Genomic DNA, 20,850 nt, shown 5'->3' with positions numbered 1-20,850 from the left:
AAAATTTCCGGCTATAATGGGCGGGTTAAAGTTACAGTGGTGTAAGTCACATTGTAAAGAAAAAGACTTAGACACAGAAACCAGATCGAGATAAGTCAATCTGTTAACAGAAAACGTGAAGTAAGTCAGAGATGCATTCAACTGACAACAGATGACAGTTGAACTTCTAGTGGTAAAGGAAACAGCTGTTGTGTTGATTAGCAGAGTATGCTTTTTTTTTAAAAAAATAACTTACACCACTGTAATTTTAACCTGTCCATATGGTAGAGTCAGCCATGTATTAAAATGTATTGCATGATTATGTCCCGCGCCGTGGCCGCGCGCGGTCTAAGGCACCAGGCTATTGGCTCCGTTTACGGGACGCGCGCAGGTTTGAGTCTCCTGGGTGAAGCGTAACAACTTTTCTCCTGAGATTTCGGCATGTGTATGGGACCTGTGGCCACCCACCATCGTGAGGAAATTAGGAAGCTACAAACGAGTAGGGTAACCCGATCAATGAAATCTACAACAACGACTGGGGGTTTGTCGTGCTGACCACACGTCATCCCGTAGCTGGTTGGATGATCGCCTACCTCTGCTGAGACATGTGGGAATGAGGCCGGCAGTCAGTACGGAGGCCCTGCTTCTCAAGGACTGTTGCGCCACGGGTAAAATAAATATACAAGGAGGTTCAAAAAAGTAACTGAAGTACTTTGATAACGCTTTTGGTTATCTTTTTCCTGACCACCCTGTATATTATAAGGCTATCTCTGCAAACTGCAACATACAAAGAAGGCATAGGGGATGGAAGTAGGGATCCCCACACATTCATATTCTTGAGAGGTGATGCGATCAGCACCACGCTCCTCGAATTATTTAAATTCGGCGCCACTTCTTAAACCGTGCTTCCTTGTACGTTCGCATATAATATAGATAATTTATTAAAATACATTACATCGTTAACGGGACAAGTCTTTCCAAATGTTAGTCCTTATATCAGCAAACGATGAAATGTTACGGACAAATTATACTTATCGATTCAATTTGGAACCTATATAACATAAAAACAAACACACACATGCACACACATACTGACCCATATCATTACATACTACATGTACGTACAATGTAAATCGTCAGGCTGAAACCAGCTGAAAAATGAAATTGCAAAACTCCACCAACAGCAAAACAGTTTTCTTTACAGTCATGCAAACCGTGAGACAGGAATTCAGATAAATGAACGTCAGAGCCATCTGTTGGCGGTCTTACGTACCTGATACGGTGAGCAGTGGAAAGGTAAGGAGGCAGAAGGACAGCGATAGTACCGTGTTTTTCCATCGGATGGCGCCACGTGTCTCTGATCGCCGAATCCCTGAGCAGAACCAATGTGGGGCCATGGTGGGAAACGCCTTGCCTGCAAATAGTAAATTAAAATTAAAGGAATAATCTTGTGTGTAAGGCATTATAAATTGTTTGTGAAGTAGTTCGTTACACATAATTATATTCAGTGGGCTATTTATGAATAAATTTAAAAGTGAAATACACATATTAATATTAAGTTGGCAAAAATAACAACCAATTGACCTCCAAGTAATGCCGCTATATACAGTAAAACCTGTCTATCCCGGAACATGATGGTTCCGAACAAAATTTTCCATCTTAACAGTTTTCCTTCTTATACAGGGTTGACTTTAAATACAGTATAGAGCGCTGCAGGAAATAATGGAAAGACAGATTTGCATTTCGCATTACTTATAATGTAGAGTACTAATACATGTACGTACATGAATAAAAATGCAATACAGTCGCAATAAGCATAGCAGAGATTACAATTATGTAACTACACAACATGTTGGTACACTTTTTACAGTATTGTAAGAACGTACAGTACGTACTTATGTATCTTTTCGAACCCGGGACCCCTGGCGTCGTACCACGATGTGCATAGAGGGAAAGAGAAAGATTGAAAGGTGTAATAAGAGAGGTGAAGAAAGATTGAGATAAACGTGAAGAGAAAGAAAGAAACAAAGAGAGATATTAACAAGAAAAATAGAAAGATGACGAAAGAACAGAGAAGAAACAGACAAAGAAAGGTGGAGAAAGAGGGTAAGAGATGAAAGAAAGAAACGGAATCGTAACAGCTATGAGTATTGTAGCGCATTCTTTCATATCGACAATGTTACCGATAAGCGAATGGCAACAGATGCGTGAGTACAACACACATATCTTTGCCGTTGCGCACATACCAATTTTCGTTTCGTCTCCCTCTCTCTTAGCATCACGTGTGCTACGCTGCTCGCCAACCTTCGTCACTGTTGCCATATTGTCATTCCATTCCTGAACACACTCGCGCAAACATAATTGAAAACAATTGAATAGAGCTCCAGCTCGCGGTTCACACCGTTCGGCAGGGACGGTAATGTGGCAATATAGCACGGCGTAGTGGTTGCTTCTTTTATGTAGTGCATGTTCATTGGCTAGCTAGTAACTAGTGTTGCCAACTGTAATAATGAAGCACTATTTCTGTCACGGAAGGGGAAAGGCAGGTAAAGTGACAGTGAGTTTTGTTGGATTGGAAGCACCATATTTTTATTTTATACTAAGTATTTGACCGGTTTGACGTTGTGTGCGAGTACTTCTGAACTGTAGACAATTTACCGAACCCATAGCTGTGTTCAATGTTATCTACTGGTTATAATCAGGGCTAGGATTTATAGGTAAATACATACTTTTAGTTTGACGAAATATCGCTGAAATTTTGTGATATCTTTGCGAATAGTAATGTTTGTAGTGATTTAAGGTACATTTTATTGTCAATATTTTTCCATATTTCAAACTTTAATAAATACTACTCTTACATATTTAAGGAAAATATACTTAATTTTACATATTTCAACAGGTTTAATTTACAAATTGTTCATATTTCATAATATTGGAATTGTTCAAAATAAATAAATTATGTGGCTCCAACAGCATTTGAACTCTTGGCTCCGGCACGTGTTCTTGTAGAAATGGCATAGAGGAGGCTGTCATTTTTGCTGCTTAATGCGATGCATATTGTTTTCTGTGTTAAAATTGCCATGCTTTGATGGGTGACCAAGTTCATAGCAGGGCCGGCGGAAGGGGAGGGCGAACCGTGCCACCGCCCAGAGCGGCAAAATTTGAAGAGAAGAAAAAATAAACCTATTGAAAACTGTGGTCGAGCGAGATATTCTTTTGCGCTTAATAATATTGAAATAGCATAAGAAGTCTCATCATTTATTTTATATTTTGATGTTTTACTTAGGAATATATTGATTTTCAATTTCCCATTCCTGCGTAATGACCGGGGGGGGGGGGGGGTCGAAATGGAGCGGTATCTGCCGCCACCGCCCAGGGAGGCAAAATGACTAGCGCCGGCCCTCGTTCATAGCAAAAGAAAAAGCCGCGCAACTTATCGTCTAGTGGCAGCAGTGGCGTACGCAAGGGGGGGTTACCGGGTTTAAACCCCCCCCTTGAGCTTTTGAAATATTATGGAAAATGCTGTAGAAAGAAATTAAAAATGGCTAGTTTATCACAGTCAAAGACCTGCGACAGTAATAATAATAATAATAATAATAATAATAATAATAATAATAATAATAATAATTTGAATTATTATTCCCATGCAGCATGAAGAAAAACACAACATTCCAAACACAATCCAAGCGGCTGCAAAGTTCAATTTTGCAATTTTTTTTTGCAAAAAGTCGCTCAGTGACTCTCGCGAGAATTGTGAAAACTCCTTGCTTCGTCCTTATTGCAAACGTTCTTCCCGGTACTGATTTCACATCCCCTTGTGAACTCTCAAGTGATGCTGAGTCTACATCCACATCATTAAATAATGTTGAAGAAGTGTTTTGTGAATCACCTAGAAGTGATAAATGTGTTGGAATGTCTATAAACTTACTTTTCAACGAAAACATAGACTCAGTGGAATTTAGCAACATGTATTCTCGCGCTTCATCATCATCCTGGGCCAGTTCCATAGGTAAAGGTAATCTAAATTCCCCCGTGCATATAGCCCCGTGCCATGAAGGCACACGTAGTGGTGTGGTGGGCCCCAAAGATTCTCGATCTCGAACTATTTTGCAGGTGATGTGATCAGCACCATGCTCTGGCAGCCTTCATCCCCCAGGGTTGCTCTCAGGAACCCAATGCTATGAGGCTGGGTACGGAGACAAGGCTGGATAAATTCCAACCAATTCCGGGAATCGAACCCGGATCTCCCACGAAGTTGTCAGACTAGAACAGCGCGGCTCCTTGAATTAGTTTCATATTTCGATTATTTCAATAAATTTAATATATTTGCTTGTTTTTATGGATTTTTTTCACACTTAAAATGTCTCACTTATCATATACAAATAACCGTTGACTAGACAATTATTTTGTAACAAAGAAACAAAAGAAATGTAATTTTGTTCTATTTCTTTTATAAATAGCAGCTGCATTAGTAGTAATTATTAGTAGTAATTAAATAAATTAATTATAAGAATTATTAATTAATTTATTATTATTATTATTAATTAAAATATAATAAAACAATGGTAATGTGAATTTGTAGAAAGTTTTCGAAATAACACCCCCCTTGATGAAATCCTGCGTACGCTACTGAGTGGCAGTATATGTTGTTATTGTTTTGGAAGCCGGCATCGTTTGTAAATGTAGAACAAAGGCAACCGACTGTCGCCGATCACAGAGAGGAAATAATAATACTGCTTGAGGCGGAGTGTTGTGGTCCAATTGTCGCGGTTTAACACGTTGGCATGTTATTATCTGCCGTTGCAGTTCCGTACCAGTGTATACGGGTTTTGGGAGTGAACAGTTAGAACGCCACCAGTGCAATAATGCAATGGAAAATAATATATTTTATTTTATTTTGTTGAAGTCACTCAAATAAGGAATCGTATGAAGAAGTCTTCTGTGCAGCATTTTTGGTAATTTTATATATGTGTTAGTTCATATTTTGCGAATTTTCAGTCCATATGTATGTAGCCACATACAAAGCCACTTGTTAGTGCATATTACTCCTAGTCCTGGTATAATGCATGACGTTTAAAACTCAACGTTAGATAGACCTGAATTCTCTAATTTGCTTGTTGTACGTAACAGCTGTGCATCGGCGCACTTCTTATATAGGTTCCGGGATATGCAGTTTTTTACTGTATATACGTTTAATAAATGCCCATACAGTAACGGTATTATATTTTCGATCTGCTTACTTCGTTGCTCCACAAGTAATTACACTCTTACTACCAGGCCGAGTTTTGCATTTTTTGTGGGAGATCAGCTATTTTGATACAACTTTTAAAATTACTTCTGCCGTACGCCGTGTGTATATCAATTATACACACCCTCATTGGCTAGCATCATATCGCGAGACCCTGGGCAAGATAAGAATACGATATCCGCATCCTCCTTTAAATTTAATAATCTCGATGTGATTCCATACAATATCTTCAGGGATACGTAAGAAATTATCATATTTAAATAATAATAATAATAAATTACTGACGAAAATTATATTTAATAATTTCATTCACCCTAAAAATGCATTTCTCTGTTTTCTGGGAGCTGAAATCTGAAGCTGAAAGGAAGGAAGAACTGCTATTATTATCCATGCGCTCCTTGACTTGAAAATAAAAGCATTTAAATACCTCACACCTTGCTCCGTGGGAGTTGGAACAGGCCCGTAGCCAGGCAGGGGCCGGGGGAGGGGCTCAGCCCCCCTGGAACTGCCGTCAGCCCCTCCTCGCACTGCCATCAGCCCCCTTTACTATTTTGCATAATTTGTTTGCAGTGAAGAGTGAAAATGTAGACAACTCACAACTTTAAGGATAAATCCACAGAATATGAACAGTATCTATTACATTCGCTCATTTTGTTTATGAGCAGAAGTAGCTGCAAGTATTTAGAATATTCTCTAGACTTCAGAAATTTCTTTCATAGGGGAGCTTCTTTATCTGTACCTTCACTGTCCCTGTTGCAACCTCCCGTTTAGACAGAAATCTGTGACTTTGATGTCATCATGCAAGTTCCCTCCGCATCTGCGTCAAAGGTCAACGACAGCTCCCAAGTTTTGGGAAGGAAGAGGAGTTTAATGGCTTCGGAGGGGGGTGGAATATACTGTAGGCACTGTGGTTAAATATTGTGAGTTTTTTGTGTGTGATATACATATCTGTATCATCTAAAATAGTATGGGGTGTGTAAGGGATAATTTCAGTATCAGTCAATTAACACTTCAAGAGTTGTTTTAAAAGATGTAGAAAAATGTAGTATTTGTGTAGTATATGATATTTATAAATGAATGAGCGCCTCCCCCCCCCACACACACATAATTTACCTTCATTTAATATTTTTTTTTTAAATGGACTTGGTTTACAAAGCCCCCCCTGATAACCCGTGAGCCCCCCCCCCACCTGGAGATCAATTCTACTGTAGCTACGGGCCTGAGTTGGAGGTACTTTATTGTTAACATATTAAATTTGGGAGTGCAAGGTCAAGAGGAAGAAGAAAATACAAGACAAAGTATTTTAATTCAATAAAAGAATAAATCGGTAAAAATGTTCAACTCCAAGCAAGTTATCGTGAATTTTTACGTAAATGTTTCACGTGAGAAACACGACAATAATAAATTTTACTTTTCTTCTGGCCCCTTAGGCTTAGGGCACGCCCACCTCTATGTCACGACCCTGATTTGACATATTCATTCAATTTCAAAGCCTTACTAGTGTACAACATACCAGACCAGTGATGAAATTCAGACGTTGGCCCGGGGGTGAAAATCCCCTCCAAAAAGTCATCCCGGAAAATTTCAAAATCCTGGCAGAGCATTCGGACAATGGCTAAGAAATTGGGCAACCAAGTTCACTTTCATTCTAATTTAACGTCAGTGGTGGCGATCGGGTTCAAAAACTGGGGGGGGGGGGACAAGGTGCCAAAGTTGGGGGCAAAGACACTTTACTTTTCCTTGGTACATAAGGTTTAGCCACACTAACTTCGAATTTGTGAGGAACGAGTAAAAAAGCAGGTATTCTCCAGAATATCGTCTTTACATCCTTTAGACTGCCGGGAGGGTTTACGGAAGTAACTCCTATTCCGCCGAAGCTTTTCCGCGCGATTTTTAAATTTTTACAATTATTTCGGAAAAACGTCACAACTCGTAGACTATTGGATCAATCTGCTTCGGGTAAGTTTTGTTTTGAAGCCAAGACACCAGGGCATGCAACTGTGTACAACTCAGAACGCCAAAGTGAAAAATACGGGCTGGGGTGGGCCGTGGCTCCCAAATTTCAATGAAATAATAATAAAAATCTGGACTTTGCCCCATCTTTCCCCACTCCTATGGGAAAAGGACGCACACTTTAGCTTTCTTTTCATAGTACGGACCTTCCGTAATGAAATGAAAGTTGTTTCATGTTTCTAGCTGGCACACAAAATGTAATATGAGCCAATATGTTGAAGTCTGAATGCACAGCTCGAAAAACAAGGTTAACAAGGACTTGAACACGTGACCTTGGCGTGTTGAAAGGGGGAAAAAGTGCTCCAACCATGACGAAGAGTTTTCCCAGAAAGCCTGTTAGTGTTTCCACCACAATATAAAAGTATCAAGGAGGAAATAGCATGGGAATTGTACCTAATTCTTCTTAACGGCTACAAGAGCCTCATTTTGTGTCAGCATAAGGTGACACCGGCGGTTTAAACGTAAATGTACGCGTCATCCCTTTGTTTCCCAACTGCTGGCGCTGTAATCATAGTCACCTCTTACCGATGAGTTTTTCTTTCTTCAATGCCATGGCCCGTGGGACAGTTTCTTTGCAAACACACGTCTCGTGCACCTGCCTCCCTTGACGTCACGTTCCCCAATTGCTTGAAATTTGCGAGTTTGACCAGAAGTGAAAGTTGGCGCCTCCATGCGGAGGATATACGAACTTCTTGCAGGCGCTCTTTTAAGAATGCAGAAGTTTGCTGCCTGAGATCAATGTCTGCCTATTACCTTTGTCTGTGGTTTAGCATAGTGTGGGGATAAAAGTTGGGGACTACTGCTACTAATTCAGTCCTCTTTAACACAAAATAATGAACGTATTTCAATTATTGTCCGTATTAATAACTGCTAACTAGTAGCATGCAATAAAATTCCATTTCACTGAAACTCAACAATGGTGTAACGTGACGTTCTCTTCTCGTAACGAATTTCAACTTCTCGCAGTTATAGTGGAACCACAAGCACGAAAGGTGGGGCAGAGTGGAGCATGCTTTCTTATGGCCCGAGCTGAATGGAGGAAGGGAAAGCTGCGCGGTAACTTTTCGCCAAAGGTTCTTTTGTTTGCGGTCGCTCTATAACGGTTAGTCATTCAGTGGGATAGTGGTGACCTTCTTGTGCAGGTAAATGTAAAGGAACCCTTGTGCGTGTTCACACATGCCATGAAGGCACATGGGGTGATGTGGAGGTAGAGCTCCATATATTCCTGATCTCGGCCATAGTTGGAATGATGTGATAGGCATCGCGCCCGGCCGCCTTTACCCCCCCTCCCCACGGTTGACCTCAGGTACCCGTTGATACGAGGCTGGATGGACCTCAGAGCCACGCAGAAACAGGGAAATGACTGGGAAAAAATCATGGTCCAGATCACCTGCCCGGGATTCGAACCCGGGTCGTGCCCAGGCAGGGCTTCGAACTCGGTACCTCTGGCGTCATAGAGCGGTATGCTAACCACTCCGTCACGGAAGACATCTTAATTTAATTACATGTCAAAGGTAAAGGGTAATTTTAAAATATTAGTAAAGTTTTTATCTGTACTATAATTTTATGCCTCTTGCATTCCCCCAGTGAAGTTTGATACACCCCGAGAAAAGTGACTGAATTCAACACTGTATCAGACTACATGAATTTCGTGAATAGCACCGCTTGTGAAGATCATTGCTGTCGACTGCTAAGCACCTTGAGCTTCCATCAGAATAGTCAGTTACTCGGAGAATTACGCGGATTCTGAGCTCTGAAATGTTTGCCATATGTTAATCAACGTTCCCCGCCCGAGACAAGCCGAATCCCGTTACATATCATTAATAATGATACAGGTTGTCCGAGGATTACTTAAGGAGACGCAGAACACGTGTAGTTTTCGGATAGCGACGGGAGATGGCACTGCCGTACTGCCATCTAAGCATCAGCGGCATCCAGCGGAGAAACCTGGAACTTCTTGGGCTTGGCGCTTGTATTGATTCAAGTAGACGATAGCAAATTCATTTTATCGTGGTGAGTGAGTGTCTGAATGTGTGTGTGATTGGATGTGTGAGTACGTAAGCGCGCGCGTGTGTGGATACTAGCGTAAGAAATTGATACAATTGTGTGGTAAAATCTATATAAAGAAATTGAAGAATATAGAGTGGAGTTTAAATGTGAGGTAGTAATTTTGTTTTAATATAATCCAATGCCCTCTTTACATCGTAATTGTTATGCAAAATGTCCCCGTCTTCAGATGAATGTTCTTTTTGTAATTTCATGTCAAATCACGAACCATTTACCATATTACCCTTTCATATAGCTATTGACCAAGTTTGTAGCAATTGTTCTCGCGAACCTCATGAGCATGCTTGCTGTTTGGAAAACGATTTAAGCTTCGCGTCCATTATAAGTGCTTCTAAATTAAGGTACATGCCTTATCCATGTAATACTTCATCTTTTAGCTCTTAGACATGTGCATAGCATGTCAGGGTTGGAAATCTAGTAATTCAAAATTTTGAATACATTGTTCGAAAATTTCCTCTCGTAGGAGAATTTAATACTAGAAAACATTCTTCAGACACAGCGACAGATCGGTAGTAAATTGTCCTTTAAAAGCTAAAATACATTCACCAAATTCTGTGAATAAATGGAGGATGTATCTAGGTACTAGATGCAAGACAATGAATATTTTCGTCCAGACATAAGGTGATTCTTCGCGACAAAACCTTAAGAAAAGAACTAAAATTAATATTAAACAAGACAAAATTCGAAGACGAGTCTATCCGATGGTGTAGTGCCAATGTCTTCAAAGGACCCAGTAGAGGAGCACAGTGGTTTGGATCCAATTTAAAGCTGTAGGTCTACATTCTATTAGCCTATCGCTGCATAAAGTGGACTCAAAAACGTAAAAATTCGAAGCCGCTTGCTCTAGCAGCGTCGTCCCACTGCTTATTCTAGTACGAGAATTGGCAGTCATTGTTTCCGCCGTAGCAAACCTGCGAAATGTGGACGAGTCCCTTCAGGGAAAAGCAGCGTGTCGAAACATGATGCAATGTTCCTCGGTCGTAGATTGCTCCCGAACCAAATCAAAAATCCAATCGGGAAAACCTCCAGGTTGTTATGCCTGAAAACTATTCATGTCCCGAAGGTGAGGTAGCAAGTCCATCTCTAATCTATCCAACGGGTGTAACGTATTGCATGCGTTCGAATGCTTCAGTGCAGGTCGAATAATTGTTAGACGCAACGAACAGAGAAAAGGGGAGGAAACTAGCATCAGAGAGAGCTCTCTACTGACAACATTCTTGATTTGGTTTATTTAACGTCGCGTTTCTTTCACTTCTGGCTGGAACGCGAAGATGGGAATGAGTGATGATGTGATGAAACTGATGAAGAGACACTCACAAAGAACACCCATGCCGGGATTCGAACCCGGGACCCCCAACACAGACTAATATCTGCATCCTTACGGAGCAGCGATTGCCACAGACGTAGGCGGCTAAGTAAGTAAGTACAGAGAACTGGTGTATACTCATATATTTCGGACACGTTAGCACATAGGCTATTGCATCCTTCACACAATATGGGGACATTCCACTTTTATGTTGTGGCCCTTTCCCAAGAAATCTGGAAGCAGTACACCCTCAGAATTCCAAAACACAATCACCAACACTTTCCGTGCAACAGGAGCAGCCTAGGACTTCTTTCGAGGTGAGCAACTGGAGTGGTTCCGCTGCATTGACTGTTGCTAGGACTTTGGGGTAAAGTGATGTGCCCAGGTCTCGAATTGTCACGAATTGTCGAACGAAATCTATTGGATTGGCTGCAAAGAGAGAGATTTTGTGTTCCTCACTGCCTGTTGATCTACAGTCAAAAGTTTCGGCAGGACTGAAACTTTTCTCAACTCCAAGTACTCTGTCAGATTGCAATCAACTATTGTCTCTTCAGCAAAGCAGACATCTTGACCACGTGTCCCTTGGTGATTGTCTCCACAGGCCTTCCTGAGTGTGGACATCTTCGGCGCTGCATGAATGCAACCACAGTGCATTAGGGCCAGTGATGTGCGTCTACGCGTAAACAACGATAGTCTACATTCTACACGTAGACTATTTTATACACGTAGATTAGGTAATCTATGTAAACAACATAGCGAAAGGTGATAACTTAACAAAGGGCGCCGTGGAATTGAGAGAAAATTATACTGCGTATCAGTTGCTGATGTGTGAATAGAACTTTTCGTACTCTTTCTTCCAAATTCGAACAATTTCTCACCTAGGAAGAAAACTAATATAGAAAATATTCTAGTGTTTTATGGGAAAAAGACCACTCTTGGCTCACGACTGCCATCTGTTGTTGTTTTTTGCATACTATTTATCTTCTTCCATAGTTGATGATAGAAAAGAAGAGAAATTTTGTTGTAAATAGGATTCTTTTCATTTCGTTAGGAACCAATATAGTTGAAAATGTCAATTTCCTTTCATGAAAGCCTTGAAAATTAATTTTAATGTACTTTAGATTGTCTACGTAGTCTATGTAAACTACAACCCAATGTAATCTACGCGTAGATTACATCGCATGTAGACGTAAACTTATAGTCTACGGCACATCACTGATTAGGGCACAAGCGGAAGCGAGAGGAGAAAACATATGACTGTCCACTTTAGTTCGCGAGTTTGCCGGTGTTTCTCATCTTGATTGAGCTGTACTTTCGAGGGTCTCACTTATCGCACCCTTCTCAAACACCTTTTTTTGGTGAAGCCCCGCCCTTCGTCTTCTGACGTAACTAAGGATTGCATTAGTTGTTAAGTTAAGCATGCTGCGTTTAGGTCTCGCAGCAAATATACACAGCATTTTTTTTCTGGGCTCACGGAAAAGGTATTATTTACGCTAAGAGCTTTAAACGTATATTTGACGCGTTTTCTTGGTTAACTTGTAAGATCTGAAGCGAGATGCCGCCACGAACGTGGGTGGGGGATAAACAGCGGGCGAGTTGTTTTCGTCCAATCACACTAAACCTTCAGCCAATGGGCGCAGCTGTCATTCTGCTTATCTACTACACGTGGAGTCCTTGAGCCAATGGGCACAGCTGTCATTTTGATCGTCTATTCCACGTGGAGTCTCAACCGTGCGGTGAATGTATTGTTGGAGCTGGTGGGCGCGCTCCGTCGACTTCAAAGCCAGCCACTCGTTAACGTAGCTAGGGCGCCGACTTTAACATGCCTTACCTAACCGTGGCAGAGTGGTTAGAACATCGCGCTACGACGCCAGGGTTCCGGGTTCGAATCCTGGCCTGGCCATGAATGTTTGTGAGTGTCCACTCATCAATTTTATCATGTTATCACTCATCCCATCTTTGCAAATAAGCCACAAGTGGCACAAAGGGCGAAGTAAAATAAAGCAAATCAATCAATCAATCAAACAAACCTCACAACGAAAGCATTGAGGCTAATGTCAAAAGACCAAAGCGGGTTTGACCAAAATAAAAAAAGGTGTTCAAGAAGTGTGCGATAAGTGAACCCCCTCCCCTCCTTCGAAACCGGAATGGGTCTCAATTATTTAAAAATGCATGATTTCCTTTTTCCAGTTATTTACCTTATTCTTTGTATGGTATGTGTAATATATCAACGAATTTTACGAAATTTTAACTCTATACTCTGTCCCAGTAACTCTGGAGCGAGTAACGACTCGAGAGGGCTCAACCTATGAACTCGTGCGAGTGAACGGGATTGCTTAGAAGGGGAAGAGCAACTGCAGTGACCAGCCTTTGCACCGCTCCGTCCTCTCGCTTTCTCTAAGTTATGCGAGGCCTTGATCCAGACATTCCCTGGATAGAATGTACATAGGTGTACGATACACATGATAATTTTGTTTCATAACAGCTGTCAAAATTTTAAAAAGTTACCTCTTACGATGGATTTTATAGAGGAACACCGCGTGACGAGTTTGTTTGGACTTTAGCTCACTCAATGATGTCACACTAATAGCCACAGCAGGCAATCGTCAGCAATAGGGAATCATTTCCTTGCTCCTGTAGCCACGGAAACGGCCTCTGGCAGGCTTCCTTTCGCGAAGGTCGTCCGCAGATGAAGGACATCTTTTCCGGACGGTTTCCATGGCGACCGCAGAGGAGGAGGACGCGTCGGTCTCGGTGCGTGTGGGTAGGGAATTAACGACGGGACGCGGCTTTTCCGACGAGCGCCGTTTCACACCCAAATAAGCCTTTCCATTTGCTTGATTGGTAGCGAGCGCCCCCGACGGAAACAAAAGACTAAAAGGTTCTCCACTTACACCGTTACTTCGATCACTTGTGGAGGGAGGCCCCACAAATGCATTCGCGAACTCGGGCACTTGCAGCGGTGATGTGAGCAGCACCATTCTCCAGGCTGTCTTCACTCCCAAGGTACCCGCCATTCGTGTCTGTCGTCATAAATGTTTGAATGAGGGGTCAGACAACTGATAATTTAAGTCTGTAATGATTAGGGAGCGGAAGTTGATGACCTAAAAAATATAGGTATATGACCTATAGACTGTCCTAAAAAATGGGAAAAAATGACGGAAAAAATGAAATAAATGACCATCAAATTTGTGAGTTTCAGATTAAAAATTGAAACGAAAAGGAAATTAAACAAAATTCAATCTTGCTTTTTAAAAAAAGGCACCACATGCACATTCAATTAAAGTATGCAACAAGGATTTCCAACGGAAACGACCGAATAATTTAAAACAATTTAATGAAAAAGTCGTATACACTGAATGAATTGGTGTAAAATGCATTAATTTCCCACATCTTTGCCTGGTGATGTAGTGCGGTGTGTTTCTGTGGCACTGGAAAAAAAAGAAATTATCACGATCCACGCAAGACAATTTTTGGTTGTTCGTAAATTGCAATTCTGCGATATATATATGCCTATGTTCACCTTGGTGAAAGACTCAAGAATATTACCAAAATGAAGGAAGTGACAAAATATGACGAAAGAATACACGGAATATTGCGGAAAATGACGGAAAATCGAGGGAAATGACCTAAAACCTGAGAATTGGCAAAAAAAAATGCAAAAAAAAATGCACTTTAAAATTACCTTTTTTGGGTTCTAGACGAAGTTTAATATTGTGTATATTTAATGGTCATCGTGTCCGAGATGTCAGAAAAAAGATGACATTTCATCAACTTCCGCTCCCTAGTAATGATAGAATCACTACAAGATCCTTTTTATTATTAGTTTTTATGTATGTTCAATGTTATCTTTTTTAGTGACAGCTATGCTTCTTTGTTACGCAGTTTCCAATGTAACTTCTTACTAGGACTGACCTACGTGACGGTGAAAGCCAGCTTTCAGAAGGCGGGTAGTTTTAAGATCTTGTCCTTTCAACCTGAGGGGTGTTGGAAAAAGTTCTGTTTACTGGAGTTTTTTTTCGAATCGCCTATATAAGGGAATCGATTGAGCAACGGGGGTTGGCATTGTTACGTTTTTTTGGGGGGGGCAGGAGAAGGAGACCCTTGGAAGGTTCTTCGGTGCCGGTAGAATGACGGGGCTAGTCAAATGGCTAGGAGTCACGGATCAACCATTTGCTTTCATCGAAATACATAGATAAGTCCACGCAATTTTTTCCTGATTCGTTTGGTGCAGGCCCGTAGCTAGAATTGATCTCCAGGGGGAAGGGGGCTCACGGGTTATTAGGGGGGGCTTTGTAAACCAGGTCCATTTTTTAAAAAAATATTAAATGAAGGTAAATTATGTGTGTTGGGGGGGCGCTCATTCATTTATAAATATCATATACTACACAAATACTACATTTTTCTACATCTTTTAAAACATCTCTTGAAGTGTTAATTGACTGATACTGAAATTATCCCTTACACACCCCATACTATTTTAGATAATACAGATATGTATCACACACAAAAAACGCACAATATTTAATCAGTATATTCCACCCCCGGCCGAAGCAATTAAACTCCCCTTCCTTCCCAAAACTTGGGAGCTGTTGTTGACCTTTGACGCAGATGCGGAGGGAACTTGCATGATGACATCAAAGTCACAGATTTCTGTCTAAACGGGAGGTTGCAACAGGGACAGTGAAGGTACAGATAAAGAAGCTCCCCTATGAAAGAACTTTCTGAAGTCTAGAGAATATTCTAAATACTTGCAGCTACTTCTGCTCATAAACAAAATGAGCGAATGTAATAGATGCTGTTCTATTCTGTGGATTTATTCTTAAAGTTGTGAGTTGTCTATATTTTGACTCTTCACTGCAAACAAATTATGCAAAATAGTTTACCTAACGTAAAGGGGAGGCTGATGGCAGTGCCAGGGGGGGCTGACGGCAGTTCCAGGAGGGCTGAGCCACCCCTGGCCCCTGCCTGGCTACGGGCCTGGTTTGGTGACAAGCCAACGCTTAGTTTTCGGTGGACATTTGTATAATTCTAGAAAGAAACGTCATATCCGAGGGGATTAAGGGACGCGTTTAATTACAAGAATATGTCTATCCTTTGATGATAAGCCAAGTACTTTGTTGCGCGAAATTATTAGTTTCAATTTGTAGATTCGACACTGTCAAGGTGTCCGGTTTTCATCTAATCTGGGATTAAAGAGACTGTGACAGGGTGGAAAAAGAATCGTATCAGTTTTGTTTTTATATATTTTCAAGAACACGCATAATTAATTGTTATAATTGCATTCAAGATTAGTCTATTTTTTGCGTGGCAATTTTCATATAATCAAGAAAGGCAGGGAATTAGAGAAACATGTCATGTATGCTAGTGACAAGCTAGATACATTTTTGAACTAGTACTGTTGGTCTAGGCCAGCATACGAACCTCTCATATATATATATATATATATATATATATATATATATGTGTGTGTGTGTGTGTGTGTGTGTGTGTGTGTGTGTGTGGATGTGTGTGTGTGTGTGTGTGTGTGTGTGTGTGTATACCGGGTGGTCCAAAAGTCCCGGAACGGTCACATATCGTAAGAAATACACATCGGATCGGAAAACGAAAAAAATACGTGTTTAAAAAGTGAAAAAAAGAAATTATATCACACTTATTTTTAGTAAAAAAGGAATACTACCCCTAATCGGCATTATTCGCAGTTTTTCTAAATTTTTCACATATATCAATTTTCACTATATTCTGTGTACTCTCATTGGGACAAACACAAACATCCATGTCCGAACCGGGATTCGAACCCGGGACCCCTTACATTGCAGCGCGCTGTGCTAACCCATCCGCACGGAGGTCGACTTCTAGACCACCGCGGTTCCTTATAAACTAATAAAAATAATATATAATAATAATAATAATAATAATAAATAGTAGTAGTACTAGTAGGAGGAGAGTGCATTACTTGCTATGAAATCGAACTATCCGACTTCGTTAGAAAATTTGGTACTACTTTCATATAGGTGTAATACCTATAAATCATTTATTTCGCACTTCTTTACATTGCTAACGTAATATTCTGCATTGCGGAACATTTCTTTAGGTGAAATAATGAATTTGTAACGAAAATAATGTATATTTCTTACATTTACGAATACTTACTGTTACTCGTTATTTCGATTCTGTAACACACATTATGGCGATAGCGTACTGCTTCATCGCGCGTTGTGAGAGTGTTTTGTCGATATATGCAGTGTTGCAACCTTGTTCACCGGAAAATACCTACTTTCGTGCCGGGATTTGAAATTATGCTAATACCTCGCAAACCATTGACGTTAGCCCCACAAACCATTCACGTGAGCTCCAAAAACCATTCACGTTAGCCCCACAAAACATTTTCCGTAAGGTTAGGCAAGCATAGTTAAAAAAAAATAATTAAAAATACTCGACACGTCATGTTATAGTGAAAACACGGCGAGTTGGAAACACTGACTACGGGGTTTACGTCATCTACTAAAAAAAACTACACACGGAACATTGTGCTCTCGTGCAGAAAGCAAATGGCGACAGCAGAAACAGCGTGTCGGACAGAGATTTTCGCAGAAAACAACATGTATTCGCATTAAAATGGATCAAAACTACATTCACGAACTTCTACAACGCTACAGAAAATGATTTGCGTTCCTGTAAAAAGTAAGAAATCCGTCACCCCTATATGAAAGTGTTACCGAAAATTTATTGTTATTAACATTCCCACAAACTTTATTCGTTAAATGTGTTACATCTATGTGTCTGCAGAATAAATTACCCATGCATTGGAAATCAGAAGCAGAGATTGGGTGACAAAAGTGGGAGGGGGGAAGGATAGTTTACTTTTTCTTTGTAGAAGAAGAGGTCATAGTGCGGAGGTAAAAGTGAAGACTACTGCCCCCCATGCCCCCTTCTCGCCGTCACTGTTGGAAATGAATAAACAATATGTAGTTGTTTTGAATCTACTGTTTATGTGTAAAATAGTCTCTGAGTCACAGAGAGGGGAATTGCAGGGGGAGCAGAGAATATTGTTGCCACGGAAGTTGGAATTCTTAAATTTAATGTTCAATCCCCCTCTAACTAAAACACCAGCCATAATGTAAGACCTAGAGTTGGATACTGCCCCCCCCCCACCACGTTTAATTCAGATTCCCCCAGAACCCTCTTGTCAATTAAGGCCTAATATGTAAGAGTTGGATATTTCTCTCTCCCCCCCTTCGATAATACCCTTAAACACTTCCTTTTTAATCTTTATCTGTATTTATTTTCTCTTTCCATATTCCTTAATTTTGTTTCTTTTTTCTTTACCATTTCCTTCTGCTTTTCCTCTTTATCTCTTCTTCAATTTGGCAACATCGCTTTCCTACTCAAGTTTGTTTGCTTCTACTTCAAGAGAAAACTGCCCGCTTGGGTGTTTCTTTTAACAAAGAGTACCGCTCCCTTTGTTAACCGCTGGGGATATAATAAAAGCGCGGACTCTACGTGCAGTGATTTTCGGCAGGTCAGGACACACACTGTATACGCCCCTGTTCCATACCTATCAATGAGGATTTTCTTTCCCGACTAAGCAAGCCCCCGTGGTGGAGGGGTTAGCACATCGCGCTACGAAGCCAGGGGTCCCGGGTTCGAATCCTGGCCTGGGCATGGATGTTAGTGAGTGTCCATTCATCAATTTCATCATGTCAACACCAGTGATGTGCGTCTGCGCGTAAACAACGATAGTCTACATTCTACACGTAGACTATTTATACACGTAGATTACGTAATCTATGTAAAGAACATTACGAAAGGTGATAACTTAGCGAAGGACGCCGTGGAATTAAAGGAAAATTATACTGCGTATCAGTTGCTGATGTGTGAAGGGAACCTTTCATACTCTTTCTTCCAAATTCGAACAGTTTCCCATCTAGGAAGAAACCTAATAGAAATATTCTAGTGTTTTTTTGGGGGGGAAAGACCACTCTTGCCTCACGACTGCCATCTGTTGTCTTTTTTGCATACTATTTATCTTCTTCCATAGTTGATGATAGAAGAGAAGAGAAATTTTGTTGTATGTAGGATTCTTTTAATTTAGTTAGGAACCAATATAGTTAAAAATGTCACTTTCCTTTCATGAAACCCTTGAAAATTAATTTTCATATAATTTAGATTGTCTACGAAGTCTATGTAAACTACAACCCAATGTAATCTACGCGTAGGTTACGTGTAGACAACGCATGTAGACGTAAACTTATAGTCTACGGCACATCACTGGTCAACACTCATCCCCATCTTCGAAAATTACCCAAAAGTGGCAAGAAGCAAATTAAAATAAAGCAAATCAATCAATTTCCCGACTGAATTTTCATCTAGGCTCCCCCCCCACCTCCCCTAATCGGCTATGCACTGTATATACGTCGTACTTATGCTGAAATGAAGCACCATTTCGAAGTGTAATTCAACTGAAACACAATGAGGGGGAGAAAACGTTCGATAATCAATCCAGCCAAGCTAAAGTTTCCCTTCAGAAACACGCCGCGTTGAGAAGGGGGAAGATTCTCAATTCGTTTCTTTTCCTGAGGGGAGCAGTGTTTATTTGAAGTGGGTTCTGGCACCCCTGCGGCGTCGAAATGACAGGTTCCATCTTGCTTCGCGGCGTCTGAATATCGAATAAAAAGCCTTTCAATTACATCAGCATGGGAGGTGGCAGGCAGAATGACGAATGCTTTTAAAATATATCAATACGAATTACTTTGAAAGGGTCTGCATCCATGGTAACGACCTGGCAATTATGAAACATGCTTAGAGAACAGCTGAACGGGAATTCTGCAGAAAGTGGCGGTAGATGGCAGTGTATGACTTGATACATTCAATGCTTCATGTTCTAGATACTGCTTTCTTTTCTTGCATATCTATCCTATATTCAATGACGACGTTATTTGACCAGTGAGCTCCATTTCCTTATCCCAACATACGAGCAAAACTTGTTTATATCTGAAGTTTTACTCTAAGTACCCACATACTTTTACTCCATACATAGTGATATAATTCGTCATTAACACGTACATGCAGTCTGAAATCCTATATTGCATTCCCTGCATTGAAAATAGAAATTTATATTTGAACACAAGATGTTTAATTCAATGGGTAGGCTCTTACATTTTAGGGTGTTATTCCCACAAAATTTCACGTTTAAAAAAAAAACGCCCAACATTCTTAGCCAGTGTCGTTCATTGGGTTCCAAAACTGGGGGACAAGGAGAATTTTACTTTCCCTTGGTAGATAAATTAAGCATAGAGTGGAATAAAAGTGGGGGGCAACTGCCCCCTCGTCCCCCCTAATCGCCACCACTGTTCTTAGCTCTTACAGAACTTGAATGACAGAATCCGAAATTAACATACATTCACGGACGCCGCCGAAACTTGGGGGGGGGGGCTCAAGTTTTCATTTTGCCCCCCCCCCATCTACTGGTATTTTTTTTTAAATTGGAGCCCAGCCTTCCTAAACCCGAAGGTTCATGGCTGCAGCAACACAAGCCTTCCATCTGCCCCTATCTTGAGCAAGATCTATATACTCTTTTCCATCCCTACCGATTTCCCTTAGGTCCATCTCAACGTTGTCCCTCCATCTTCGTCTTGGCCTTGCTACATGTCTCTTACCATCAGGTTTCCCAACAAGAATCCTGTAAACTCCTCTTTCCTCTCCCATTCGTGCCACATGGCCTGCCCACCTAAGTCTTCTTGATTTAATCATTCTAATAATATCTGGACATGAATACAAATTATGTAGTTGTAAATTATGTAACTTTCTCCACTCACCTGTCCCCTCATCCCTTTTAGGTCCAAATATTTTCCTAAGGATCTTATTTTCAAATACTCTCAATTTATGTTCCTCTTTCAATGTAAGGGACCAAACTCTATTATTCATAATATTTAATGCGATAGTAGTCCCACTCTCAGGTAATGGATCTTAAGGTACGTACCTTAAATTCAGCGAGAGTTACCGTTCCTTGAAGAAACACGGAAGAAGTGCGTGCTGAAACAGGGTTTTCTCAGAGTCGGGAATACCACACACACACAATGACACTTTCATTTTCCTTCCGTCTGTATTTCGATGCCACCGAGTTGACGCCGCTGGGTTGTGTCTTGAGAAAGCTATGAATGTTAATTTCGGCTGAATATAGTACACAATGACCCTGAATTGTCGTGGGCGTTCACGAACATTGCGAGTCTGAGAC

At 40.8% G+C, this 20,850-nt stretch overlaps 1 protein-coding gene across 1 annotated transcript in view; it reads right to left on the bottom strand.

Annotated features, from left to right (window-relative positions):
- Window positions 1–20,850, bottom strand: part of LOC146003648 (dorsal-ventral patterning tolloid-like protein 1) — a 596,739-nt gene that overhangs the window by 196,138 nt on the left and 379,751 nt on the right. Inside the window, exon 3 of the mRNA XM_083141997.1 lies at window positions 1,253–1,393. Within this exon, the coding sequence (XP_082998123.1) occupies window positions 1,253–1,376 (124 nt within the window). The 5' untranslated portion in view covers window positions 1,377–1,393. The remainder of the gene's footprint in view (window positions 1–1,252; window positions 1,394–20,850) is intronic.

Source organism: Lepisma saccharinum, chromosome 20 (assembly GCF_977018435.1).
Source record: "Lepisma saccharinum chromosome 20, izLepSacc3.1, whole genome shotgun sequence".
In the NCBI taxonomy this organism is placed as follows: domain Eukaryota; kingdom Metazoa; phylum Arthropoda; class Insecta; order Zygentoma; family Lepismatidae; genus Lepisma; species Lepisma saccharinum.
Note: the sequence above shows the minus strand (reverse complement) of the source record. Positions and strands in the feature narration are given on the sequence as shown.